Source organism: Populus alba, chromosome 10, assembly GCF_005239225.2.
Source record: "Populus alba chromosome 10, ASM523922v2, whole genome shotgun sequence".
In the NCBI taxonomy this organism is placed as follows: Eukaryota; Viridiplantae; Streptophyta; class Magnoliopsida; order Malpighiales; family Salicaceae; genus Populus; species Populus alba.
Window position 1 is genome coordinate 7,314,510 of NC_133293.1, and position 27,853 is coordinate 7,342,362.

Consider the following 27,853-nt stretch of genomic DNA (forward strand, 5'->3'; position numbering starts at 1 on the left):
TTTTTTTAATAGATTTTTATTATTCATCTATATTTTTTAATCTTTTATATGGGTAAACTTTATTTTTTCAAATAAAAAAAAAATCAAATGATATTTCTAACGCGTTTTAGCCTTGCATGGTATTTTTTTTCCTTTTATTTTACTCAATCAATTTAATGTATGTATCAATTTCTATTATTATTTGATTGAATAAAAAAAAGTATTTTCAAAAATAAATTTAGCAAACATAACTAGTTAAATGTCCCGTCTTGCGAGATGAAAAATCTTAATATGCATATGTCTCTTAATTTTTCCAGATTTATCTTTAGTTATTATTTATGACTTTTATTTATTTATTAACACACATAGTTATTGATTTATTTGATTACATGCATGTCTGAACCTTTTTATTTTCTAAAACAACACGTCAAAAAAACTTGTGTGTATAGTTTTTTTGTTGAAAAAATTAAATATGGCTCGCAACGAAAAACAGGTCACATAACTAGTTTATATCTAAAGCTAAATGAAATCAAACTTTTATTGTACATGCATTTATAACTTATTGTGCTTTGTATGGTAAATTTACTATTTTACCCTTGCCTTGTAAAAACAACTTGCTTTGCTACGAGGGCAATCCAGTCTTTTCATAAGAGTTCAAATGTCTTTGCCAAATTCACAAGAGTCATTATAGTTATCTCATATATTTTTTATTATAGTAAAAGTACTAAATTAGCCTTGAAAGTTATTTTCATTTGATTACTTTAAAGGGCATTTTTGGGTTTTTATGTTTTTCTAAAAATTAGAATGACCAAATTGCCCCATTAAATCAAATTTCCTAAGCTTAGAGTCCTTAAGTCTTTTTGTAATTCTTTTATAGGTTTTTTTGTTATTATAAAGTTGGGCTAGGGGTGATTCAGTTTTTCTCCATTATTAATGTGCCAACCTTTAAGGGGACTTCCCGCTCTTTAATTAGCGTGAGCCATCGTTAAGTGTAAGATGCCAGGTTCTTCTACGGCCCTTTAAGCTCCACAACACCCTTTTCCACGTGGGGCAACGCTTGGAAGCTCCATAATAGTTTGTCATTGACCACCCCTTCCTTTTCTTTTCTTCTTCAGTCTCTCATTTTTCATTGAATTTTGTGTCTGGCCATGAAAAAAAATCAACTTTGTCTTCTTTATTTTATGAAATGTCATATTTGATCCTCAATGTTTTGATTTTAATATTTAACTTTTGATCATTTTATCACCCTAAATTGAAAAAAAAATGATAAAAAAATTTTCTCGAGTCAACAATAGTCAACTTGTTACACCCGAGTTAATATGGCTAATTGCAAGACACGCAACTCGAATCATGAAATAGTGATAATCCCATATAAAATAAATCGATACAAAATATGAAATCCAATATATAATAAACCCAATGTTAAATGATTATATTAAAATAAAAACACTAAGTTTGAACTTAAAAAAATAATCCTCAGAGATTTTAAAGACCAAAATAGACCTTGACATTTCATTATTGATTCCCATAGTGAAATACCAAAGCCTTTTTTACTATACTATATATATGGTTTGCACTTTGTTGTGCTCCAGTCAAGATTTTTCTTAGCTTAAAAAAAAGCTAAGGAAACAAATCTAAGACTTGAGTTATTGGACCAATTGGTAGTTTAAATAATATGAATAAATAAAATATAACAACAGTAAATAAAATGAAAAAAAAAAATGATAACAAAGAAAGGTTAAAAAAAAAAAGAACATTAGCTTATTAAAGGTACAAAAAATAATGTTGAATGGTGAAATTGAAGAAAATAATAAAAGCAAGAAAAAAAAACAATTTAAATTGGATTGATTATCAAACTTCATGACAATAAGCATAATATTTTCACCAATTAAATTCCCTGATAAAATTAATTTGACCCATTTCAAGTATAATTAAATCCTTGCACCTGATTCTATCCTTTAATTAAACCTAAATTTATTCTTAAACATGATTAAACTTTAATTTGCCTTATGATTAAATTAGATTGGCATATTAAAAATATAATCAAGTCACTAGTCTTAATTTTTATGTAACTTCGTCCAATAATCATTTAATTTGACTTTAAATCTGTATTATTTCTCTAGTTTTGATACAAAAGGATACGTTAGGCTCCTAATTTGTCAAAATTTTTAGCTTGATTTTTTTGTATAATTGGAATCCTCTTCAGCTTACTTTTGCCAAAATACCAATATTCTTACTATTATTATTTATTTTAAAAGAAAAAATGTAAAATTTCAAGGAATAACTTATAAATAAGTTATGACATAACCAATAAGATCCCACCCGCTAAGAAGACAATGAATACTTAAACAAAAGTTTAAGGAGTAAAGTAAGTGATTGTCCAAACTATTATAAAAATCAGCGTACTTCACTCTCTATCCTCATCCTTTAAATTTGCGTTGTTTGATATTGTATGTGGTGTTGATTTTTCAAGCATTTAGTATTGAAATTTAAAGTTTTAGAATTTGCAATAAAGCCATAATTCACCTTTTTTTAAGCTTTATAAGACTTTCTAGAAAAACCTAAAAAATCTTAAGCCTTAATCTATTATTTTAGTAGGATGAAAGACTAAAAACACCTCAATGGAACTCTTATCGGCAAATAAAACTTCTTGTCACCAAGATCAACTATTCTAATTATCGTAAGGTTATCAACTAACAACTTTCTCTTTTTTGTTTTTAGAGGAGTTCCATTCTTAACTATTTTAGTTATCGAAAAGTCGTCTACTAACAAACTTTTTTTTTTCTTATTTTTTAAAGAGTTCTATTCTCCTCTCTTAGATATAGAGACTGAAACATGATAAAAATAAAATTTTAGATTAAAATATAAAATTTTCACCATAAAAGGACCTAAAACAAAACAAAAAAGAAATTTCACGGGCTAAAATCGTTAAAAACCGAGGAAGGAATAGTGGTGTAAATAATTTATGCCACGATGCACAATATATAAACAATAATTGTAACAAACCCTTTAGCTTTTCTCTTGAGTTTTAATTTTAATATCTAAAATGGACTTCTCGAATATAAAATTTATAAAATATTCTCAAAAAGTTATAGAAGGTGATTTTTGTTATTTGTTAATAATTTATTAGAAATGTACATATATTTATAGACTAAGTTGACTCAAGTAATTTGTCAAATATATAAAAAACCAAGTTCAATTCGGTTATTTAATGCATTGAACCAAGTTCGCATTCTCATCGTGCGCGATTTGATGTAGTTTCCTCCTTTTCAAAGATCAAGGATGCAATTAAAATTTATTTAACAGTATAGGGGCAGGTTTGTACTTATATATTTTTTGAACTATTCCCTTTACCGTACATGTTGAAACTTTCCACCGTAGGCGTCACGTCACATTCACCCCACAAGACGGTGCCGCCACTCTTGTTTTAGCCTTAACATTCCCATGGTCCCACAAAGTTCCCTCAAATGAAATAACCGACAAGTGATCGAAGGCTAAAATATCCACGGTCCTAAACCATAGTAACGTAAATTGTACGAAGATTGTCAAACCCGGTTTAAGGAATTGCTTAACAAAAACACCCCTGTACTTCCAGAATAAGCAATTAAGTACTTAAAATCTCAATTGTAGCAGCATTAATCAAACAAGGATAATGATTTTAATTTTTCCACCAAGATTATTAAATTAATTACCTTAACATTGTCCATCAAATAACAATCTTAGTAATTTAGACCCATGAACACAAATCTCCTCCTAAAATCGATTTTAATTTTGATTCTCATTAAGCTTAAAGTTTATCATAGTTTTCAGACTCGGTTTGATCCAAAACCCGAGTTTCGGGTTTTGACCTGGTCACCGGATCGTCCGGATTAATTTTTTTTTAAAATCAAAATGACGTTGTTTTAGTAATAAAAAACAAAAGTCAATGGGTTGTAACCGGGTTTTTGACTGGGTCTTGCCGGGTTAACCCACCTGATCAGCCGGATCACACCAAGTTTTTTCTTCCCTTTTTTTTTTTAATCCGGCCTTTTTCCAGCCTCGAGTCGGTTGGGTCCTGGGCCAACCTGTTGGGCCGAGCCGGATTTTAAAACTATGGAAAAATGTTACAAGTCAACCTAAGAACAAATGCTGTTGATCTTGGACATAGGGACTAAAACGGCTACAAATTGAAACATCAAGGAGTAAATGGATTAGTGTAAACATACAGGGACTTCAATGCTCAGAATCTAACTTTCCTTGAAAACCAAAAAACCCACAGAACAAATGAGAGAGAGAAAGTGCTTGCTGTTGTTGTGTTGGCGAATGAAAAGCTTGGATTGGATTGCCAAGAAAAGCATCCAAGACAGCAAGAAAAGAGACGAGAGAACAAGACCATCTCTCGACAATAATAATTAATAAAAGGATGAAGAAATTGATGAGGAGAAATCATCTTACCTCGTTGAGTTCATTTCCTTCTTGTTGTTGAAATGGAGACAACCTTTTTGTTCACCAAATTACCATTGAGTGGCTGCTTTCACTTGGGATTCAAGTCACCGTCTTCTTCCTTTTTTTCGCGCTTCTCTCTCGACCATGACCTTCTCTCTTAAACCCTCTTTTGAATCCCCCTTGCTGATCCTTCTCTACCTTCACCACTATTCCTTCTTTATCTCTCATGGACGCTACCTCTCGTCCTGCCGTCGTCATTGACAACGGCTCCGGGTACTGTCTCTTTCTTTGTTGCGCGCAAGGTGTTTGATGCAATGTCTCAATTAATATTTTTTTTGATTAATTGTGTGTTTTGTTGCTGTTTTGCAGGTATACTAAGATGGGATTTGCGGGAAATGTAGAGCCGTGTTTTATTTTACCATCAGTAGTAGCAGTAAACGAATCGTTTTTAAATCAATCGCGAACTTCTTCTTCGAAAGCAAATTGGCTAGCGCAGCATAGTGCAGGGGTTATGGCCGATCTAGATTTCTTTATAGGAGACGAGGCGCTTGCCAAATCGAGATCTAGTAATACTTATAATCTTAGCTATCCAATCAAACATGGTCAAGTCGATAACTGGGATGCCATGGAAAGGTACTGGCAGCAGTGTATTTTTAATTATTTGCGTTGCGATCCAGAGGATCATTACTTTTTATTGACTGAAAGCCCGCTTACTGCACCGGAGAGTCGTGAGTATACCGGTGAGATTATGTTCGAGACATTTAATGTTCCTGGGCTATATATTGCCGTCAATTCTGTGCTCGCTCTTGCAGCTGGTTACACAACATCCAAGGTTGGTTTTTTAGAATTTCTTGGTCATTTTTAATCGTGCAAATTTCATTAGAGGCCGGGTTTAGAATGAAAATATTGGGTTTTGAGTTTTGGTAGTTGTTTTTATTTTATTGAATTTAGGGTTTGGTTTTGCATTTTGATTTGGAACTTTAAAGTAGGGCTTGAAATGATAAACGGGCGAAGCATCTCATAGGTTGCTCGTGAGTTCATTGTAATATGTATTTTAGTAGTTTTAGTGGAATGCTCAAGCTACCTAATTGAATGTGAATAAGTTTACTTGTTTGTATTTTCCCTGTCATTGAATTTTGGGGGATGACTTATTTGACATATGCAGCAATCTATGGTAAATGTGTGTGCTCTTGAATTAATCATTAAACAAAAATATGCAAGTCAAGAAAAGCCATTGACATGTATACCTGTCTTGAAATTAATGATTTCTTGCAGCTAAATTTGAAAACATAAACATAAACATAAACTAGCTGGTGTTCTAATTATGTTGCTTAAGGTTAAGTGCTTTGAATTGGTGGCACGATGTGTTCTTTGAGAGAGACGATTCTGATTTTTTTGAGGAAAAAAAGAAGAATTTAATACTAATATGTTTCTTGTGCTGTCCTTTTTAGTATTTAACTGCAATTGAAGTTTTCATTTTAATCTTGCTCATAAGTTGTATGATTATGATCCTTTTCCTTTGAGATTGACCTACAGTTCTTGTTAGTGTGAGATGACAGGGGTTGTTGTGGATGCTGGAGATGGAGCTACTTATGTTGTACCTGTCGCAGATGGTTATGTTATTGGGAGCAGCATTAAGTCAATCCCTATTGCTGGCAAAGATGTTACTCTATTTATCCAGCAGCTCATGCGGGTAAGTTGGTTTTGACTTCTAGCAATCGGATTTGGTATTGGGCACTCTAGATATACTTCCCTCACTGATAGCATTTTTTTTTTTTGTCATGTTTGGTTTATTTTTAGACGTGAAAGAGGAAGAAAAGTAAGGAAAATACATGAGAATGGGTAGGCAGGGAGGAGAAAAGTTATTTACTTATTCTTTTTTTTTTCCCTTTTTTATGGAATGCTATTTTGTTTTGGAGAAAATTGTGTCTGAATTTTAATTGAGAGCTTACACCTTTTGCTAAAATGTTCTTGACATGCCTAGATATTTTTCCCCTCAAAATCTGATCTGTTTTAGATGAAAATTCTTATGGTCATGAAATAGATTTTATAGAACTTCCTCTTAGTTTTGAACTAAAAATGGAAATTAGAAATTGTCTTCCTGACTTGGAACATTCTTTTTAGTTCTATGAGCATGATCATTTGAAACATTTAATGGAGAGGTCCAGACCATAATTCTGCAGTTTCATGATGTGACACCTAATGCTTTTGTCTTGCACTAGCATCCGAGGCAAGATTATGGTCCATGCTTAAGACATGTTTTCCTACGACTTGATTGTTGAATTCAATTGCTTCATCTGCACTCCTCTTATTCAACCTCTAACTTGAATTTGTCACCATACATTGTATCCACCATCAATCTTTTGTGATTTAGCTTTTAACCTGTTGCTGTGCGTTGTATTAATTTTGCTTGTCTACTCAGTCCTTATTGTTTGCAAAAGTTCTATCAACTCAGTACGGAATTGATCTTTAGAGGCAACCATGGGTATAACTTTCGGGACCTTTTGGTTATTTATGCTTCTGTGTACCATTGCAACACTGGAGTTTTTACTATCCTGTTTACTTTGTGTTAAATAGAAAAAACCATTTAGGTTTTGCTGTAAGTGAGAGAGACAGACAAGGTGGATTCAAGCTTCTCTCTTGTTTTCTAATCCTTGTAGATGCTCAATCATAAAGTCATCAATTACTTACTAAAGTAATGTTCATATATTTGTACTTGCCATTTGAGTCTACGGATTTGGGGATTGTATAGCAATGGTATTGACTGAGGTTTCCTTTTTGTATTCTGCGGTGTAGGAAAGAGGAGAGAATGTACCCCCGGAAGATTCATTTGAAGTAGCTCGGAAAGCAAAGGAAATGCATTGCTATACTTGTTCCGATATTGTCAAGGTCATTTTTGCTTCTATTAGAATCTTGAATTGGATATATTGATCTGTATTGTCTTCATGCTTTCAGATAGAGCATAAAAGTTTCATTGGAATTATGCTGTTCTGCCACATCACATATGTTTGGATCTAGAATAACATAGTAATATTCCAAAATGATTCAGGAGTTCAATAAGCATGACAAGGAACCAGCAAAGTATATCAAGCAATGGAGAGGTATTAAACCAAAAACAGGAGCACCATATTCCTGTGACATTGGATATGAACGATTTCTTGGTCCTGAGGTTAGTTCTAGCTTTTCGAGCATGGTGTTTTCTGTGCAAGCAACTTAACTTATTTTATTGTATGGCAAACCATGGTTTTCACCAAATGTAGACGAGAAACAGGCTTGATTTATATAAACATCACTGATGTATGTACCATCTTGTTCCTCAGAGAAATTCCATTGGATTTGCTTATGAAGCCAAAATCTTTGGGAAATATTTATTCTTTAAGCTTTCTGTAAGAATTTCCCCACAATTGAAATATGTATTTCCTGCTTGCGCAGCACATGAGAGTAATCTTGCATACATGCTATGCAGTAATACTGTTGGTTACCCTTGCAATCGCTATTTTTGTCAATTCCTACTTTATTGAAATCATTTTCCCTGTAGTATCTAGATATCCTAATTACTATGATTCTGAAAATCTTTACACGCTGAAACTCTGAGATTTGCTTTAGCCACAATCTTCTTGAATACATGCCAGCGTTCAAATTGAAACTTAATTACATCCTTTTTTTCGGAGGATTGAACTCAATATCTTCTTGGGTAACTGGAGATGGTTTCTTATTGTCATGAATAAAAATACATGAATGCAAGAGTTACTTTTTAGTGTATGCCGAGCATTTGGTGAGCACAATTAATTCATTATAACATGTTGCTTGTGCGTGCTATCTTATATTTTCCACTGTACTTTGTTTTCTGATTTTTTTTAACTTTTTCATCAGGTATTCTTTAATCCTGAGATTTATAGCAGTGACTTTACCACTCCTTTACCAGCTGTGATAGATAAGTGTATTCAGTCTGCACCAATTGACACAAGGAGGGCTTTGTACAAGGTGAAGTATATCCATAGTCCAGGGAAAAAATAGTTCAAATTTTGGACCTTGTACAAAATTCATTCTGATGAAACAATACAATATATTTTACCCCAATAGTTAGGAACAATAAAAAGAAATTGAAATGAGATTGTGAATTGGTAATTTTCAAACTTTGGCATGAGCTATTTCTTCTCACATAGATGCAATTGATAATTGCAATTGCTTAAGTGAATACAAAGTTGCACTTAAGCACATTCTTGTATTTGCTCAATATCTTTCTTTTGTGCTTATTATCACACATTGGTTTTTATTTTGAATTTAGAATATAGTGTTATCTGGAGGATCAACCATGTTCAAAGACTTTGGTAGAAGATTGCAACGGGATTTGAAGAAGATTGTGGATACACGTGTTCTTGCATCTGAAGCTAGACTTGGTGGGGGAGTAAAAGTAAGCATTTTATTATTTACATGCACAATAAAAGGATATTTTCAAACGTATAATATTTCTTCTATTTTTATTCCTGTTGTGACTAGCGCAAAAATCTTGAACATGTTTGTTGTTTTGGGTCTCCAGTCACAACCAGTGGAAGTGAATGTAGTCAGCCATCCTATCCAGAGATTTGCAGTCTGGTTCGGCGGTTCAGTGTTAGCATCAACACCTGAGTTTTTTGCTGTAAGAATTATTCGGCTGGTCCATTTTCTTATATATATGAAAGCTTACAATAATCTCCATTCCCTTACAATGTGATGCACTTTAACTGCATTCTCCTTTGGATTCAAACTATGTTTCCTTGAGGCAGCCCGTGGGCCTAGAAATTTAACAAATTTTGAGCAATGACTTTCCACATTTGAAAATTCATGGCATGTTTGATCCTTTGCTTTCATTTTTCTAAAGAACAAACATTAAATTTAATTGTTAAAAATGAAAAAAAAATCCTAACACAGTTGCTCTCGTTAAGAAACTGAGAGAATAACACAATAATCATGTATAAACTGGTCAACACATGCAAAACAAACTATTTTTCATTTGCTTAAAACAGATTGTACCTATGCTAGCAGCGAAACAATTTGAAAGCGAATATTAAAACAATCATTTTGACACTTTACATAGATAGATGTGACAGATAGAAGAGAGATCGTATGCTTTTAAATTCATATTGGAAACCCAAGGAAAACTAGGGTCAACGTGTAAAGGAAAGATGCGACAAAGTTTGATACAAGGCTGAAAATTGAAAAATTAGTTTATAAGTTTTTTATATTACTATAGTTGATCATATGCTTTTTTTTTTTAATTAATAAAATAGAAACATTTTCCACTACTAAGCAATCCTTTTATTTGTCTTCAAATTGATCTGGTGCTTCTTAACTTTCTGCAAGTTAAAGATAAGTTTATCACTTGTTCCTGTAACAAGTTCATGAACACTTAAGCAAGCTCTTCTCTATCAAAGTTCAGATCCAACTAAGATTTAAGTGCAACCTTTTCATATTCATCTGTGAATTCTTGGAATTAGTGTGAGTTGAAGTAAAACAACAAATCTAGCATTGATTATTTTCTTGGTGACTGCTGCCTATTTTTTGTTGAATGTTGATCAGCCATGCATTTTGCTCATTGGCTTATGGACTCGTTCCTTCTCATGCTAGTGTTGCTCTAGATGGACCTTTTGTTGTTTTTCTTATTATTGTCATTATCAAAACATCATTTTGATCACTGTCATTACCACTACCACTTTTTTTAGGGAAATCAGAAGGTTTGATTAAAGGTTGTTTTCTGAAACAGAGGCATAGCAACAACCCAATTATTTTACGAGCTTCACAAATTTGGCACTCACTTTTTCTACAAAATGAAATTTGTGTGGTGTAATTAAGTAGTTTCGAGAAATTAATTCTGCTTAGCTTGAGGAATGCAGGCTGTTGGGCTGACTCTTTATTTTCTGGGATGGGGGTTGAAATAGGTTTTTGCTTTTTTTTTTTTTTTGTAGCTGTGGTGTCTATTTAATGGCCACATTTCCGGAGTTAAACATTCATGTCAGATTAAATTTGGATTTCAGACTATAACTGTGTCTACTTTGTGCACAGGCCTGCCATACAAAAGCAGAATATGAGGAATACGGAGCAAGCATTTGCCGCACAAATCCCGTTTTCAAGGGAATGTATTGATGCAAAAACCCAGTTGGGCAGATTGTTTACCAAGCACTTCCATGGCATTGTTCCATGGAGTGCCTCATCATTTCCATCTCCATCACTTGCCATGGTTCACTTTCCTTGGCCCAAATTTACTTGGTCTTCATGTATATTCACGGATTGCTGGAGGTGGTGTTAAACATGGACGCCCAGTCTTAATTGTTAGAAAAGAAGATGATTCCTTGTATCGATTCTTTCATTGATTAGCTGCAGCCTCCTCTTTAGATGTCTCAATAGGATGCAATTAATTGTGTTATTCGTAACCATATAGGAAATATCCTGTAGTTAAACATCATTTTGAGCCGGATTTTTAGTCTTCGGCTCCTTAGAATACGATAAAGATTTTTTTTTTCTTTCCCTTTTTCCATTTGCCTGTGACCAAAATGTATTCATTCGTTTGCATGAACTGCATAAATGGAAGTACTAATTTGAATCAGGGAAATGTTGACCTGAATTTCCACTTATACTCTCTGTGTTACAGAATTCCTGTACCGACATTATCTGTTATACAATAAATATTCATTGTATGAACTATGACTTCTTCATGCTCTTGTAAATTCGGGACCTGATAGAGATGTGTGCTGTGTTCTTGAGTTTCTTGCACGCACTTTTGTATTTGGCCAATTGATTTTCTGGTGGAAGATGTCTTTTCATGATGCAGATTCAACAGCCGCGTTGCTTGGTCTGGTAAACTTGAGGTAATTTCAAGTATAGTAAGATGTTGACAATAATTATCACCCTTTTTTTTTTTTTTTCCTGATTTGCCCATCTACTCCTCATGATAATTGAGCCCCTGAATATTTATAAACAATAGTGAATAAAAAAAAATAAGAAATAGATATTACTGTCATGTCGAGGTTTTTAAAACTCGATCAACTGAACCAACATGTAAGTTTTTTGCAATTAATTTTTCATTTTAATCGATTGATATTTTCATGTTGTGAAGTAAACTCACAAGTGCTGCATTCTTGCAAGCCGCTTCCATAGTCTCTTTTTCTGGGAGAGCGATTCTACAGGAGAAAAGCGACATTTCATGAACATATCACTTTAAAAGCAACCATACTTCAAAAAAAAAAATCAGCGGTTATTTATTTATATTAAAATAATATATATTTTTTATTTTTAAAACTAGCATATCAAAATCATTTAAAAATATAAAAAAAAAAAATTAATTTTTAATAATAATAAAAAAATTAAAATTTTGTGGCACCAGTGCCTAAGAGGTTTTAAGTTTAAATTCCATCAATAATGTTTTAGAAATATGACATACCTCTATTCAATATTCAACATTTGTATAGATAATGATCTTAGTTTTGATGTCACAAATGTCTTTTTAGACACAATGTTCACTGTTGAATGTCCCATCAACTTTGCCATCTATCAAGCTTATCGAGGAAAACAAAAACAATAAAATAAGTTTTATTTTTTTTAAAATATAAACCATTTATTAAAACCGATTAAATTTAAAGAGATAATTAAACTATATAAGATATAACTTTACTAGATTTCACATTAAATAATTGATCTCAATAAAATTTAATTAACAAGTTAATCCCTACTTCAATTAAAAGAATATTTAAGAATATAGTAATGAATTTTTTTCAAAGTATTTTTTATTTAAAAATACATCAAAATAATATATTTTTTATTTTTTAAAAATTATTTTTGATATTATTATATTATATTAAGACAGTTTAAAAATATAAAAAAATAATTTTTTTTTAAAATTTAAATTTTACTTAAATCTCATTTAAAATACAATACAAAACAGGCTAAATATCATATTCCGTATTTTGCCTTCTAATTTTTTTCTTCTAACAAATTATTTTTTTTTTCATTTTTAAAATTACACTTTTATGAGTTTAACGGCATATTGAGCCCGCGATAAGAGTTTTATTTTCACTGTATTTTTTTTTTCATATATATATATATATATATATATTTTGTAATTAGTCACATACCATTCACTAACCTCTAGAATATTTCATTTTAAGAAGAAAAGAAAAAGGTAAATAGCAATAAAAACGATTAAAGTTAAATTAATTGGAAAATACGATCAGGATTTACAAAATAAGAAGCTAATAAATTATTATTATCACCTTATTTTTTTCGGGTTAAAAGTTAAAACTGACGAACAACTTGCAAGATAAAAAAAAAAAAAAAAACACTTAAAACCGTGGCTGCGAGAGAGAGCTCGTGCCGGAGCCGAGAATAGAGAAAACCTGCGTGTTTGTCTACTCCAAGACAAAGCACAAAAACTTGAGTAAGAGAAGCGAAACTTTAATATTTCTATTGGGTATTATTTTGCCTTCTTGCAATCTAATAATTTGTTATTATCTGCGTTTTTTCCTATTACCGCTTTTCTTGCTGAAATTAGGTTTGCTAACTGACAATTTATCTTTCTTTTCATCAGCCTTGTATTTGATTTTCTCATTATCTCTTGAACTTTGGAAATGTTTTTTTTTTTTTTTTGGATTTTTAGGTTTTGTGATAATGGGTATCTGATTTTGTCATTTTTTCAAGATTCGAAGGTTTAAATACAAAGATTTATGTGTTATTGGTTATTTTACAACATGGGTACTAGGTAGTTCGCTACTTTGATTTGGTACTTCTGTGCTATGCAGTACTTTGCTTCTCATTTTTACCTTTTCCATGAAGATCCAATGTAGGTGGTGTTGTTATTTTGTTTATTTATATAGGTGGAGATATAGGGTTTGTTTAAAAAAAGTATATGTTTGTTGAATCCAAAGGTTGGTGAGCAAATGGATTACGAAGAAGAGGAGAAGATGCAATATCAGGGAAGCGGTGCCATACCTGCACTTGCAGAGGAAGAGCTGGGAGAAGATGACGAGTATGACGATCTATATAATGATGTCAATGTCGGGGAGAATTTCTTGCAGATGCATGGCTCTGAAGCGCCAGCCCCACCTGCTACAGCAGGGAACGGAGGATTCCAGACTCGAAATGCTCACGAATCAAGAGTTGAAACCGGGGGTTCACAGGTGCTTACTATCTCTGGGGCCGGGGTTGCAGTTGAAGGGAAATATTCTAATGCTGGGGCTCATTTTCCTGAGCAGAAGCAGACAGCAATTGGTGTCGAAGCAAACGATGTAGGGTCCATTGGTTATGGTGATGGATCTTCTGTTGCTCAGAAAGGGAGGTTTATGGAGATGGGTCATGATGTTCATGTCAGGAACATGGGATTTCAAAAACCAGCATCAGTGCCTCCCGGTACAGGGGTCGATCCTTCTGATACAAGTAGAAAAATTGCTAACGAGCCTGAACCTTTGCCAAATACTGGCAGTGCTGGTCCTCGAGGTGTTCCACAGATTCAAGTTAATCAAATGAATATGAATGCAGATGTTATTCGCCCAGTGGTTAATGAAAATCAGGTCCGGCCACCTATAGAGAATGGTCCTACCACTCTTTATGTGGGAGAATTACATTGGTGGACCACCGATGCAGAGCTTGAGAGTGTTGCATCTCAATATGGAAGGGTCAAAGAGATTAAATTCTTTGATGAGAGGGCTAGTGGTAAGTCTAAAGGCTATTGCCAAGTTGACTTCTATGAAGCTGCTGCTGCAGCTGCATGTAAAGAGGGAATGAATGAGCATGTTTTCAATGGACGACCTTGTGTTGTGGCCTTTGCTTCCGCACAAACACTCAAGCAGATGGGGGCTTCTTACATGAGCAAAACCCAGGGTCAGCCCCAGCCCCAGTCTCAGGGAAGGGGGTCTATGAATGATGGTATGGGAAGAGGTGGTAATGCGAACTATCAAAGTGGAGATGGAGGAAGGAACTATGGAAGAGGTGGGTGGGGAAGGGGTGGGCAGGGAGTTCTCAACCGGGGACCCGGGGGTGGACCAATGAGGGGAAGAGGTGGCATGGGTCCCAAGAATATGGCTGGGAATGTTGCTGGAGTTGGAAGCGGTGCCAATGGTGGAGGGTATGGACAAGGAATTGCAGGTCCTGCATTTGGTGGACCTGCTGGCGGAATGATGCATCACCAGGGTATGATGGGTGCTGGATTTGATCCATTATATATGGGGCGAGGGGGTGGTTATGGGGGTTTTGCTGGCCCTGGTTTTCCTGGCATGCTTCCTTCATTTCCTGCTGTTAATTCAATGGGACTTGCTGGGGTGGCTCCTCATGTCAACCCGGCTTTCTTTGCCCGAGGAATGGCACCTAACGGGATGGGAATGATGGCTTCCTCTGGAATGGAAGGGCCGAATCCAGGAAAGTGGCCTGACCCAAGCATGGGAGGATGGGGAGAAGAGCCTGGTCGAAGGACAAGGGAGTCAAGCTATGATGGTGACGAGGGTGCTTCTGAATATGGATATGGAGAGGGGAATCATGAAAAGGGAGCTCGGTCAAGTGGCGCCTCTAGAGAAAAAGAACGGGTTTCTGAGCGTGACTGGTCAGGTAATTCTGACAGGCGGCACCGTGATGAGAGGGAACAGGACTGGGACAGATCTGAAAGGGAGCCCAAGTACAGGGAAGAGAAAGATACTTACCGTGGACATCGTCAAAGAGAGCGTGACTCGGGTTATGAGGATGACCGAGATAGAGGGCACTCTTCTTCAAGAGCTCGGAGCAGGTCCCGTGCGGCTCCTGAAGAAGATTACAGGTCTCGATCAAGGGATGTAGACTATGGAAAAAGGAGGCGCCCGCCGTCAGAGTGACAACACCATGCTGTTCATCCTTCTAGGACAATGCATAGGGTGTCTTCTCGGGAGAGGAAGTAAGTTCTACTCGTTTGGACTGGGAGGGGAGAATAGCTACTCTCTTGCTTCCTTACTTCACTATCTGAACTTTATTAGCTAAAAACCTGAAACTTAATATTTATGTGCCTTAAAACTTTAGCAGTAACTGTTTGTAGGATGGCTGATGTGGATATTCCTTGTGGGGTTGGACTAAAATATCCCACAGCTGAGCATCCCATTAGATTTATATTTTTCCTGAATTCTGTTTGAGTGCTTGTGGTCCTGATATGCATGAAACTTTCTTCTCCGTGGAATTGTTTTAGATGATGACTAGCATACTGTCTATCATTTTATATTTTTTTCAGTGCTTATGTGAAAGCTTCATGCTTTGTCAGATGCATATAATAGTGCAGAGTTTGGAGTACCATAACTCAACACCATTTTTCACTTCATGTTTTTTTCCGGGGGAATTTTCTATTCAAACAGTCAGAAGTCTTTTCTACACCTCTTAATTCCGGCCTTGAATTTGGCATGGTGTTTTCTCTTTCTGTTTTTCAAGTAGCTAGATTATATGTTGTGTATTTCAAAGTTGCTTGCTGTTTCCATTCCATGCCATTGCTTCAATTCTTTTTCTAGTATTATTTGGTTTAGTGTCCATCATTGATGGCTACTAGCATGGTCTTGGGAAGACATCTTGCCTTTGATGTCATTCTCTGCTTGCTGCTACTTTACCTGCATTAGGAAACAGCCCATCTGCATGGTCCTCCCATTACCACTTAATTCTTTGTCCGGAAACCTTTTATAGTCTTTGAAGAAGAAAAGAGGTCGATGTTGAATCTGTACATTTCAAGCTTATTATATCCTGTCTTTTCGAGTTCGACAACTTTGGAATTAATACAAGTCATGTGAATGAATGTCTTTAAGTGTTGCTCTAGCTGTGGAAGATAGATCATTAATAGTTGTAAGCCTGTTAGTGGATGATGGTGTTCTCATTTTAGGTTCAATTTAGTCAGTAGTAACAGTAATGGTGTTTCCACCTATTATTTTATTTGCCCAACACATACTGGGGAAGTAAATTACAAACTTCTTGGCATTGAAGTTTCAACTATAGATTGTAATGCATTGCTATGACGAAGGTCATTTTCTAGACCTAAATTTTGAGCTTAACAGTTTTTGGTGTATACTGAGGGTTGTTGTAAACTTCTTGTTTTGCTGTTCTCGAGTTTTGATATAAAATTTGTATGTTTACAAGCCTTTTATGAAAGGCTAGATTGCATTGATTCATTTTTCCATCTCTTCTTCCTTCTTTAAACACTTTTATCTTTTCTTATTTCTCTTTGAAGTTTACACAGTGACATTTTGGGTAGAACTGTAATGTAACGGTGCAAAGAAATAATAGCTATTTTCTTCTATCACACTTTCTTTATTCCATTCCATTGCATTGCATTGTTATCTTGCACCCCCCCAAAGCCATCATCATTTCTGGTCCTATGTTTATTGTTTCAAACAGTGACCACATGCTGAAACATTAAAACCATTCCCTGGGATAGTAGTTCTGCATATGAAACATGTCTATCAATACAGCCTTTGTAATCCTGATCCCCACATGCCTGTTCTGGTAGTTTTGAGAGGTTCATTTATCCCTTTTTTTATGTACTTGATTTCTTTTCATATCTTACCTTTGTTTGTAGTTCTGAACAACTCAACTTACTACTGTAGCAAATTGGCAGTTTTGGATAGTTTAATCTATAAACTACAATAGCACATAAATAATTTTTTTTTGTCTGTCATAGAAGTCTGACATAGGACTGCTTGGTGAAAAATTGGACGAGGTAAAAGTTGAATTCGAGGTAACAGTTGAATTTGATTGATTTGTCCTAAGTATGCAATGCTCATTCTAATATATTGGGTGATAGAGGTAGATTCTACACTGGTGTCTTTGACAAATTATTTTCTTTTAATATGCCTTTTGACATAGGGGTTCTCCCTTTATTATCCATCCAGGGAGTGGACTGGGCAACTCTTTGTTTTCATGATTGATCAATTTATGATGTCTGGGGGAAGATGTGTTAGATTGAGCAGCTTCATTGGTTCCTTCCATAATGGTTTTCGACTGCAAAGTTTGCAAAAGAAGCCTTGATATTTTTGCTTTTTCTTTCTTTCCTCGAGCATCATTTAGGAATCTGCAAATAATGCTCTTGTGAGTATGTATAGAAAGAGATGTATTTTGTGGAGCTGTAGAATGTATGGGATGTCTGTGATAAGTTTCAGGATGTTAGCATAGTGTTTAGTTTTTGTAAATCACCAGACTCCCTTCTGTAAACAAATAAATGTATTAGGTCCATAGCTTAGTCTCCTCACTTGTTTATCTGAATATAGCTCTTATGTGAGCTTGTAAAAATCCTTGTACTGATGATGAGGCTCTTCTTTGTACATATTTGATGCCTTGCAATTTTTCATCCTATCTTGGTGTAAGAAGGGTCAGAGATGAGCTAATGCTGCATAATGATGGGTAGCTGTTTCCACTGTAACAATGTAAAATCTAATTTTGTTTTCTCATTATTTTTTTTTTTGGAATTGGTTTTATGCCATCAGTTCCTTGTGTTTTGTAGTTCTGATGGATCTGTTGTATAAAACCATTGTTTTCTGGTTTGTTCATTAGGATATAGAGTTTAAGATGTTTATTAGATTTTCAGTCTTCAATCTTCTTGTATTTGTATACAAGGACAGGCACAGATCTTGAAGGTCTAAGTGTTCTGAATCATGACATGGAAAGTTGCTACAGCTGTATCAAGTATACTGTTGTTGGTTTTATCTTGTACCTGCATTTATCTTTTAATTTATCTGGTCCCTTTTGTTCTTTTTGTTCATGATAGCATGCAATTTTTTGTTCTTTATATCATCTGCACAGCTGTGGTGGTAAATTTGATATCATCTTGGATTGGGCAGTATAATTGATTGCTTGATCTGATGAGTGCAGCTGTTACATTTAGGAATTTTGCACCTGATGTGGGGAGGGGAGAAGGGGATATTTAATTAGCCAGATTGGCATCCATTCTCACTTTGCTTTGCAGTTTTAAGCTCTGTATGGGAGATGGAGCATAAGTTCATCTTTATGCTTTTAAGATGATGCTAAGCTTTTTCTCAACAAAATTTAATACCTTACTGTATAACTATTATACATCTTTCCTTCAAATTCTAGAAATTTTGTTTCTTTGGTATTACCGCTGTTTTGTTGCTCAGCCCCCCCTCCCCCTCTGATTCTTTGTTGAACCATAGCTCAACTTTCATTCCTTTTCTGTTGTGGATGGTTTCTTGTAGACTGGGTGTTTGTGGGCCCTTACCTCGAGAATTTTGAAGATTTCCTGTTGCTCAAGGTGCTGGGGCAAATTGTTTGAATGTTTTGTTACTACTTTGTCATCTTACTTTTCCAGTGAAGTGTTTATTATCATAGCTTAGTAGTGTTCGAGTGGGAATTTATATCAAACGATAACCTCAGCAATGCTAGCAAATAGCATGCATTTGTTTGAACTGTTTATTTTTTTCATGTCCCTTCTGCTGTTTTGTTTTTGTGTGGGTGGAGAAGGTGTTTCCTGGAGAGTTGAGCTTTGTTCTGTGCAAAAACTGGAAGTAGGCATAGCCCTCTGAGCTTCCAACAATGGGCTTTGTAATAACGATTCATTTAATATTCCATATAGGTTATGAAATGCTCTTTTAGCCCAGCCTAGAGGTTCTGTGAACATTTGTTTCATAGGCCTGGCCCATGCAGCTTCAACATTAAAATACCTAGTTATAATATTTTTTTTTATTTTTGATATAAACATATAAAAAATATATAAAAATTATTTTTAAAAAATTATTATTTTTTTAAAAAAACAGCCGAACCGGTTTCCAAACACCTTTTAATCTATTACCACTTGATTTTTAAAAAAAATCTGCCATTGATTAGTTTATAAAGTTTAGAATAATGGAATAGTTTAGGCTGTATAAGAAATTCGTCGGGCCCGTAGAATAAAGGCCCGGGCACATTAGAGAAATAAATGGAGCCTAGGCCTTAAAAGTGGAGCGAAAAGAAAAGAGCGTTTCAAGTTAGGGCTTTGCTTTGAAACTGAGAGAGAGCGGTTCTTCCCCCCCAACGCTACTACTAGTATTAGTAGCTTCTCATTTCACTGAATAGTTCCTGCTAAAATTAATCTGGAATTGAGAGATGGCGTTAGCGTTCGATGAATTCGGGAGACCCTTCGTAATCATAAAAGAACAAGACCAGAAGGTTCGATTGAGAGGGCTCGATGCTCAAAAGGCCAACATTGCTTCTGGTATGGCGGTCTCTCGCATCCTTCGAACCTCCCTCGGTCCCAAAGGCATGGACAAAATGCTCCAGAGCCCCGACGGCGATGTCACCATCAGTCAGTACTCTTCACTCTCTTTAATGTATTTCCCTACTGATATAGGGTTTTTAAAGTTCAAATCTTGTTTGATTAGGGTTTTAGGGTTTGTGATCTACTACTTATGGATATGGATCTTTGAAATGTTTTGAATAGCAAATGATGGTGCTACGATATTGGAGCAAATGGATGTGGACAATCAGATTGCAAAACTGTTGGTTGAGCTTTCGCGGAGTCAGGATTATGAAATAGGGGATGGGACTACTGGTGTTGTTGTTTTGGCTGGTGCTCTCTTAGAGCAGGCTCAGAAGCTGTTGGAGCGTGGGGTTCATCCCATTCGCGTTGCTGAGGGTTACGAGACAGCTTCTAGAATTGCTGTTGAACATTTGGAGAAGATTGCACAGAAGTTTGACTTTGGAGTTAATAATATTGAGCCTTTGGTTCAAACTTGCATGACTACTTTATCTTCCAAGATGTAAGTTTGCTTCTGCTCTGTTGAACGTTTGGCTGTGTTTTTTTAGGCACAGCTCTAAATGCCTAGAGCATCTGTTATGGACTGTATGGAAACTGAGAATATGGTAAACCAAAGTCATAGGACGAGAGGTTTTAGCATGTGTCAACATAAGCCCAGAGTAGCTGTTTCTTATCATGCAGAATGTAGTGCCATGACTGTTCCATATGATTCATAAATATTCCTTATTTTGCATAAACGGTAATTGCCTTGCATAAATCTTGATAGTTGCTCATATCTATTTATGTTTCCCATTTCCTTAAATCTTCTAAGCTGTTTTTATGTTTTCTGCTCCCATGCACATGTATGGGGCGCTGTCATAGCTGAGTTTAGTGTGGTTCAACTTTGAATCTTCAAGGTCTTTAGTAGGGAATGGAAAGATGAGTGTACAGCTATGCATTAGCTGAAGTTTGGAGTAGTTGAACTGTGTGTTGCAACCTGATTTTTCATCCTGGAAACTCCCATTCTCAATCAGAGGTGTTTGACTTCAAAATTGGGGCATGACAGGAAGATTCGTAATAGTTGGATACCTCGACTGTTTGTCACATGCTATATACTGTAACTGCTACAACTCTCTTTGTTTTGCAGTGTGAATCGGTGCAAGCGCAGTTTAGCAGAGATTTCTGTTAAAGCAGTCCTTGCCGTTGCAGATTTAGAGAGGAAAGATGTTAATCTAGATTTGATAAAGGTTGAGGGGAAAGTAGGAGGCAAGTTGGAAGATACTGAACTGATTTATGGGATAGTTGTTGACAAGGAAATGAGTCATCCGCAGATGCCAAAGCAAATTGAAGATGCAAAAATTGCTATCTTGACCTGCCCCTTTGAACCACCTAAGCCAAAGACTAAACATAAGGTGGACATTGATACAGTTGAAAAGTTTCAAACTTTGCGTAAGCAAGAGCAGCAGTACTTCGATAACATGGTTCAGAAATGCAAGGTGGGCTGCGCTTTGTGTCACCTTTAAAAAATGTGTCACTGAACAATTGTACAAGCTCATCTCTCTTACCAGACATTAAATTTCTGCCCTTACCCATCTCCCCTATATTTGTTGTGCTAAAACATTCCCTTTCTTTCTCTGGTTTCCCCATTTTCTGACTGTTCTTCTATTTTCATCTGGATGGTATTAAGGTTGTTTGAGGTTTTTGATAGGTTTTTATGTTTTTTGGTGGGTTGCTTTTAAATTGCTAGGAGAGTTATATGACTGTCTGTTTGTGTTGCTTATAATTTTTTTTTTGTTGTTTAAATTTGATTCTCAGGGTGTAGGTGCAACCTTGGTTATCTGTCAATGGGGGTTTGATGATGAGGCAAATCATTTATTAATGCACAGGAACTTGCCTGCAGTCCGGTGGGTTGGTGGTGTAGAGTTAGAGCTGATAGCAATAGCCACAGGTTTGTGTCAATTAAGCTTCTCTCTCTAGATGTTCATATATACAGTCATATATTTGGGTGGAGCACTTGAGCATTTATAAAATCTGCTGTCATGATTTAAGTGATTATTAATGAAATGATGGGGTATTGTTATTTTAGGTGGAAGAATAGTGCCAAGGTTCGAGGAGCTGACACCAGAAAAGCTAGGAAAGGTAAATGTTTCTTATTTATATACCCTTTTCCATTATGGAAAAAGAGGCTGAGTATAATAGCATCATGTCTTTTTGTGTTCTCAAACCAGGTTCTATCCTTAAGAAGAAGACTAAACTATAATTATTTTAGTTGAGTCAGGTTTTAGAACGACTCTCTTTAAAGGCTTGCTAACCAATTTTAAAGATTCTTGCATTTCGGTGACTGAACTCTATTGATTCATGCATTTACTTTTTACTTTCTCTCATGCAGTACAAGCAGCACTGATGTGTTATTCTTCCTTCCTTTTCTCTTACTGTTTTATTTATGAAGGCTGGTTTGGTTCAAGAAAAGGCTTTTGGCACAACAAAAGATAGAATGCTGTATGTTGAACACTGTGCAAATTCAAGGGCAGTAACCATATTTATTCGTGGAGGTAGGATTTAGATTATCCATCTAAAATCTTGATTGCAATTGATTTGGTTTATCTTTTTATATGGTGGCAATTAACAATGTGTTTTGAATACTTCCAAAATATAATTGCTATTACACCAAGTCTTTTGCATTCATGTTTTCATTCCCAGTAAATGGCTGGCAACCCTGGTGCCTTTAGTTTATCCTCTCTTTTTTTTATTGGAAAAGGAGTGTCTATTGCATTGTAGAATAAGCATGTAAGCGTTATATACATGAGGCATGATGAATATTTGTGTTGGAATCAACTTATTTGCTATTATGAAGTTTGAACTCCCTTATGTCATTTATGTGTTAGATGCTTGCAGAGTCAACTCCTGCATCGTGTGCCTGCTTTCATATGGGATCATGTATGCATGTATGAAAAGCACACCGGGGATGATCTCAATCTACAATACACTTGTTTAAAGAGATTGTCCTGCTTTGCTTAGATGAATCAGTTTATTTAATACTGCTCTGACTGCTTTGCTTAGATGTGCCTGCTCTCAAAGAGATTGTCCTGCTAGCTCACTAACATCTAAGTATCAACCTATTCTAGCAGAGAAAAGAACCAGTTGAAAGAGCTCTTCATAAATAAAGCTTTCATGTCAATTCTGTCAAAGCTCTTCAATGCTGTATGTTGAACATGTATTTTCTGGTTTTCCTAGTTTGTCAAGCTGTGTCGATGCATTCCGTTGTCATCATAGTGGAGCTGCTTTGCTATTTTTATGGTCATCTCAAGAAAGCAAGGCATCCGTTAACTCTGTTTGATAAGGAAACCTATTGCTGTTTAATTGGGACCTGTTTGGAAAAAGATTGGGGATCTTGAGGTTATGTAGTTGATCTCATGCAAGTTTCTGGTGCTTTGTGATTGCTAGGTAACAAAATGATGATCGAGGAGACAAAGCGTAGCATCCATGATGCACTGTGTGTGGCAAGGAATCTCATTCGCAACAATTCTATTGTATATGGTGGTGGCTCATCTGAGATTTCCTGCTCAATTTCTGTAGAGGCTGCAGCTGATAGATATCCAGGAGTTGAGCAGGTATCAGGGCATTTACTGATGGATTTTTTTTCATTTCTTTTCTGTTCTGCTTGATTGATACCTATGGCTTTTATTTTCTTCACCTGCAGTATGCTATCAGGGCATTTGCAGATGCTTTAGATTCCGTCCCTATGTCGCTTGCAGAAAATAGCGGTCTCCAACCCATTGAGACATTATCTGCTGTGAAATCTCAACAAATTAAGGTAAATATGATATGGCCACCTTCAGTGCCTCACACATATCTAGCTCCACTTTGTGTAATTGCACAGTCCATCACCATCACGGTTGTGATTTTCATTTTTGTTTTAAAATTGATTATGCAGGAGAACAATCCTTACTGTGGAATAGATTGCAATGATGCTGGTACAAATGACATGCGAGAGCAAAATGTATTTGAGACTCTTATCGGAAAGCAGCAGCAGATTTTGCTTGCAACACAAGTTGTCAAAATGATTCTAAAAATCGATGATGTCATCTCCCCTTCTGATTTCTGATCTTTGAAGTTCTGTTACATCACACTGCTTAGCCAACAACCAAGGCCATATTGTTTTGATGGCCTGATGTGGCATATTGAGCCGCATGGAGACACTCAATTCATGAGAGTTTGTTTTGGTTACAGATTTTGTATCTATCATTGGATTTTAGTCAGGCTTTTCTTGTGTTCGAACTGGTTGATTTTGTCGCTTGTTTTCTTCAATCACTGATATTACTTCATACCCCCCCTTCTTAGCTGTCTGTACTTTTATACTGCATATTCATTGCAGGATCATTTGTTTCGGGCTTTCAGCTCGTTTTTCTTATTCTTTGTTTCAAATGATTCCGCCAGAATGTCTAAATGTGATGGAACTGGAAACATTAGTTGTCAACAAGCTAATGGAGTTTGTACAAGGTGGCTGCTGAGGAATGCACGCACCCCGTTATTCAGGGCTGCAAGAAGCATCTGCATTTTTCAGGTAACTAAACAGGGTAATTGATGTTATTAGAGAATCAGTGTGGATGTCTAGTCCTGTATTTTCATAAAACTAGAGATTCGCATGTGACGAGCTTAAGACCAAAAATATTGCCCCTTTTATCACTTGAATGAGCATCACTAGTAATTTTAAGCTATTTGGCGCAAGCCCCACTTGTCTTTTTCTGAGGTTGGAGCTGATATAGGATTGGAGATGTGGAAGCCGTTGCTTCTCCTCGTCTATCCGAGAGGATATAGATCCGACTTAGAAAAAAAGAACAGGGAGAATGTCTTTTAGATACCTTTTGTAGCTTCATTCCGCTGCGATAAAGGAACTGATCTTCAATTTTTATGCTTTTCATCTACAGAGACAAGTATAAAAAATCCGTCGTCAATACATCATTTGTATGGATCCCTTTTTTGGCCCGTTCCCTGCCTTGGGGTGAATAGAAATTAATATACTTGGACCTTTTGTTAGAAATCAATGATACTGCTAGGAAATATAAGTTGAAAATCATGCTCGCAGTTACTGGACACAAGATTCAATCATTCATGGAAAGACAAGCTACGTCCTGATGAGCCCCAGGCAGCGAAATAATTAAACGAGACACACGATACAAAGACAACGGAGTACTGTGTACATTTCCATCTCTGCCGTCCCTTCAGTTTCCATTTATGGATAGGGTAATGCAGGTTTGGTTTGGTGTTATCATTTATGGCAGCTGGACTCTGTCAGCTTTAATGTTAGATTCATTTGTTGTTTCACTGGGTGGATGGTCGGATAAAGAGAATTACTACACCTTCAGAGACAAGATCTAAGCCTAGATGCTTTTGCAACTTTTTCCAAACAGACAAACATGTTGTTGTGATCAGTTTCATTTCCACAAAAAAAATATGGTCCCATTAAATGGAGCTCCAAGGACATACATTTTCTTCCACTTTCTATTCTATACCACCCGTGTGGTGTGAGTAGAAGAGGAAGCTCTGGTTTTCCTTTTGCACCATCGAGTTTCTCATTTAGATTCACATGATGGCGGGTCTTGTGGAAACAGGCAGCTCTGTGTTTGTTTCCATAAAAAAAAAAACACAGACAAACTGGTGTAGTGTCCAAGGAGATGGATACGAATCCTAGCCAGCTAGCTAATTCCTTACAATAGTTACAATTGACCTTATTAGTTTTCCTTTTCCTCCTTTAATTTGCTTGACCTTTATTTGTCCTTAATTACTTACACACTCTACGGGCTTCTGTGCAAAGCCACCAATCAGCAGCGTGAACCCTTCTTGCAAACAAGTGCACCTGCTCCTGCTGTGATGGAGCTCACCAGGGAAGATGGTCTTGCAGCTAAGCTGGATGCCCTGGCGTAACTAGAAGAAGCTCCAGCACCAGATGGCGTGAAGAACGCTCCATTTAACATCAAATCCCCTTGGGACCTCCAATTCCAACGCTTCCATTGGCTTTGTGTTGCAGCCTCATGTTTAGTTACCTGAAAAAGTAATTGTAATTTGACACCTTTTTGTGTTACTAATTGTACTTGCATCTGTGGATGTGCCGTGAAGGGGATATCAAATAAAAATTACCTCTTTTGTAAATCTATCATTGGGAGCAAGAAATCTATTGCCTTGGCTATTAATTGTAGGGGCAGCACTGCCACCAATTGCATACATTTTCCAGTGTGTATAGTCATTGTTTACCACGTGAAAATATCCATGTCTACATCTGCAAATAGTAATAATAAAAAAAAAAGATCAGAATTCAGAAACCTTGGCAAAATATCGATTAGCTATTGCTACCAATCACTTTAATCTTCTAAATTTAGAATTTATTGGTATACCTTGGCATTCTCTGCACAAGCCCTTCTCCAAAGTGGTTGAAGGCGATGGTGACTCGCATATTCTTGTCTTGTTTATAGCTATCACTGTGGCCCAAGAGCATGACCTTGTTATGACGAGTGAAGTAACTGTTGGAGATTGTTATGGCTGTGGAGCCACGAATTGCATCAATCAACCCATCATTGCAATTAGATAAAGAGCAATGATCCACCCACACCTGGCTACCTCCGAATATCGATACCCCGTCGCCGTCCGATATAGTCCTCCACCCGTAATGGCTAGGAGAATCCCTCACATAAGCATTCCCTCCTCGCCTGCAATCATGAATATTTATACCATGAATGATAATGTTGGTCACATATTGTATAGTGATGCATGGACCTCCAGCAATGTGCACATTAGCTCCTCTTCCGTCGATTGTCTTGAAAGAGTTCATGATCAATTCTTCCTTGAGCCTGATCACCATGTCACGAGCGAAAGTGATCCATAGAGGCTCATCTTGTATAACAGCATGCCTAAGAGTGCCTGGCTTGGGATTCACTGGGTCATCATGACCGGAGTCTGTCACTACATATATCTTACCATCCCTGCCACCGATAGCATTCTTACCGAACCCAATTGCACAATCCGCTAATCTTTGCCGATTCTTCTCCCAATTGGGGTTACACCGCCAGCAGTCATCTATGGGGTTGCCGGTTCCACAAGAAAGTACGGCCAAGTTTCTCCGAGAGGCATTGATGCTCCTGAAACAGATAGAAATCAGAAATGTGTCAAATCAAAGTCCTAGATAGCAACATTACATTTGCTAGCTAATGCTAAATGCTCCAAGGGCTGAGGCATGTCTTACCTGTGTACTTCTTCCACTACCAATTCAGGATCTTGAACTGGCAAACAGGAAATAAAACTTGGAGCTAGAATAAGCAGGAGTATTGAAAGAGAGAGTGGAATTGCCATATTGTTCAGATAGAATGATATGGGCACATAAACTTCGTGAGAAGCTAGAAGGAATGCGATGGCTATATAAAGGGAATAAAGAGGGGTAAAAGAGCTCAACTGGTTAGAAAAATAACAGGACATTGTGCCCTGTCTGTATTTTTCTGGGTTAGAGTCCCAAGATGTTTGTTTATGGTAGTTTAAGCGGTTAAAGAATCTATCTCTCTCTCTCTCTAAATTTTATGTGAATATCATCACCAGTGGATGAGACCGAAGAACATAAATTTGGGCTGAGAAAAACTTAGATGAAAACTACACGGTCAAAATCTCACTTAACTTTTTAATATTAAAACATTTTGAGAGCACTAAGGAATGTCGTACTAGCGATTCGACTCCGGCACTTGTATTAAATATTATGCCTCACTGAGAAAAACCATTAACTAACAAGCTAAAAGACTTGGGTTTTCTTACGGAATGAACTCCTATTCATATAAACCGTAAAGCTCCTTGATTTTCTCTTATTTTCAATCTTTCTTTTCCTTCCAATTAGACCTTTTTTCACTCAGAAACTTGCCTAAAAAGGACAAGGAGAGGAAGTGAAAAACTGTTGTTAATTGACACAATTTCATCAACCAAATTGGTGATTTAATCAAGAAGTTTTATTCCAACTAATTTAAAAATATCAATTTAAAAAACTTGTCAAAGCAAATATATATATATAGCAATTAAAATAATAAAGATTAAATTTGACATAAAAAAATAAATCAAAAAGATAAAATTGTAAAACAAAATCAATTTTGAAAATAATTTTTAAAAAAACAAATAATAAAAAAAGAACATGAACCAAATTTGAAAAATAAAAAAAAATCAAACAAGGATGAAATTGAAAAACCATTTCAATTTTATAACTTATTCAAGATAAAAAAACATTATAATAAA

At 35.9% G+C, this 27,853-nt stretch overlaps 4 protein-coding genes across 7 annotated transcripts; 3 read left to right on the forward strand and 1 right to left on the reverse strand.

Annotated features, from left to right (window-relative positions):
* Positions 1-4,251: 4,251 nt before the first annotated feature.
* Positions 4,252-11,096, forward strand: LOC118033506 (actin-related protein 3). Its single transcript, XM_035038514.2, has 9 exons — positions 4,252-4,677; positions 4,774-5,236; positions 5,951-6,097; positions 7,201-7,293; positions 7,454-7,573; positions 8,278-8,388; positions 8,693-8,818; positions 8,945-9,043; positions 10,447-11,096. Exons 1-9 carry the CDS (start codon positions 4,631-4,633, stop codon positions 10,525-10,527), a joined length of 1,287 nt encoding a protein of 428 aa, XP_034894405.1. The 5' UTR covers positions 4,252-4,630; the 3' UTR covers positions 10,528-11,096.
* Positions 11,097-12,658: 1,562 nt separating this feature from the next.
* LOC118033519 (uncharacterized) lies at positions 12,659-17,718 on the forward strand. 4 transcript variants are annotated; one of them, XR_004684866.2, is made up of 3 exons: positions 12,659-12,814; positions 13,302-15,292; positions 17,259-17,718. XR_004684866.2 is itself a non-coding variant. In XM_035038533.2 (2 exons), the coding sequence occupies exon 2, from the start codon at positions 13,314-13,316 to the stop codon at positions 15,231-15,233; it is 1,920 nt and encodes a 639-aa protein (XP_034894424.1). In that variant the 5' UTR covers positions 12,659-12,814; positions 13,302-13,313; the 3' UTR covers positions 15,234-15,561. The 4 variants fall into 4 exon arrangements, 1 of the variants encoding a protein (XP_034894424.1); XR_004684868.2 differs by having other exon boundaries at positions 12,665-12,814; positions 13,251-15,292; XR_004684869.2 differs by having other exon boundaries at positions 12,701-12,847.
* Positions 17,719-19,329: 1,611 nt separating this feature from the next.
* On the forward strand, positions 19,330-24,002 carry LOC118033521 (T-complex protein 1 subunit epsilon). Its single transcript, XM_035038536.2, has 9 exons — positions 19,330-19,660; positions 19,796-20,114; positions 20,739-21,087; positions 21,407-21,539; positions 21,678-21,730; positions 22,041-22,143; positions 23,036-23,202; positions 23,292-23,405; positions 23,526-24,002. The coding sequence occupies exons 1-9, from the start codon at positions 19,462-19,464 to the stop codon at positions 23,694-23,696; spliced, it is 1,608 nt and encodes a 535-aa protein (XP_034894427.1). The 5' UTR covers positions 19,330-19,461; the 3' UTR covers positions 23,697-24,002.
* A 934-nt stretch (positions 24,003-24,936) lies between these two features.
* On the reverse strand, positions 24,937-26,971 carry LOC118033522 (probable pectate lyase 5). The gene is made up of 4 exons (XM_035038537.2): positions 26,829-26,971; positions 25,984-26,724; positions 25,730-25,868; positions 24,937-25,635 (listed from the first exon to the last, which is right to left on the reverse strand). The coding sequence occupies exons 1-4, from the start codon at positions 26,933-26,935 to the stop codon at positions 25,414-25,416; spliced, it is 1,209 nt and encodes a 402-aa protein (XP_034894428.1). The 5' UTR covers positions 26,936-26,971; the 3' UTR covers positions 24,937-25,413.
* Positions 26,972-27,853: the final 882 nt, after the last annotated feature.

Coding starts and splice junctions, on each gene's coding strand:
- LOC118033506 (XM_035038514.2), top strand. CDS start 4,631: ATGGACGCTACCTCTCGTCCTGCCGTCGTCATTGACAACGGCTCCGG. Junction 4,678..4,773: donor GTCATTGACAACGGCTCCGG/GTACTGTCTCTT, acceptor GCTGTTTTGCAG/GTATACTAAGATGGGATTTG. Junction 7,294..7,453: donor CTTGTTCCGATATTGTCAAG/GTCATTTTTGCT, acceptor AAAATGATTCAG/GAGTTCAATAAGCATGACAA.
- LOC118033519 (XM_035038533.2), top strand. CDS start 13,314: ATGGATTACGAAGAAGAGGAGAAGATGCAATATCAGGGAAGCGGTGCC.
- LOC118033521 (XM_035038536.2), top strand. CDS start 19,462: ATGGCGTTAGCGTTCGATGAATTCGGGAGACCCTTCGTAATCATAAAA. Junction 19,661..19,795: donor CGACGGCGATGTCACCATCA/GTCAGTACTCTT, acceptor TGTTTTGAATAG/CAAATGATGGTGCTACGATA. Junction 21,731..22,040: donor CACCAGAAAAGCTAGGAAAG/GTAAATGTTTCT, acceptor TTATTTATGAAG/GCTGGTTTGGTTCAAGAAAA.
- LOC118033522 (XM_035038537.2), bottom strand. CDS start 26,935: ATGGCAATTCCACTCTCTCTTTCAATACTCCTGCTTATTCTAGCTCCA. Junction 26,725..26,828: donor GTAGTGGAAGAAGTACACAG/GTAAGACATGCC, acceptor TATCTGTTTCAG/GAGCATCAATGCCTCTCGGA. Junction 25,636..25,729: donor ATGATAGATTTACAAAAGAG/GTAATTTTTATT, acceptor TTACTTTTTCAG/GTAACTAAACATGAGGCTGC.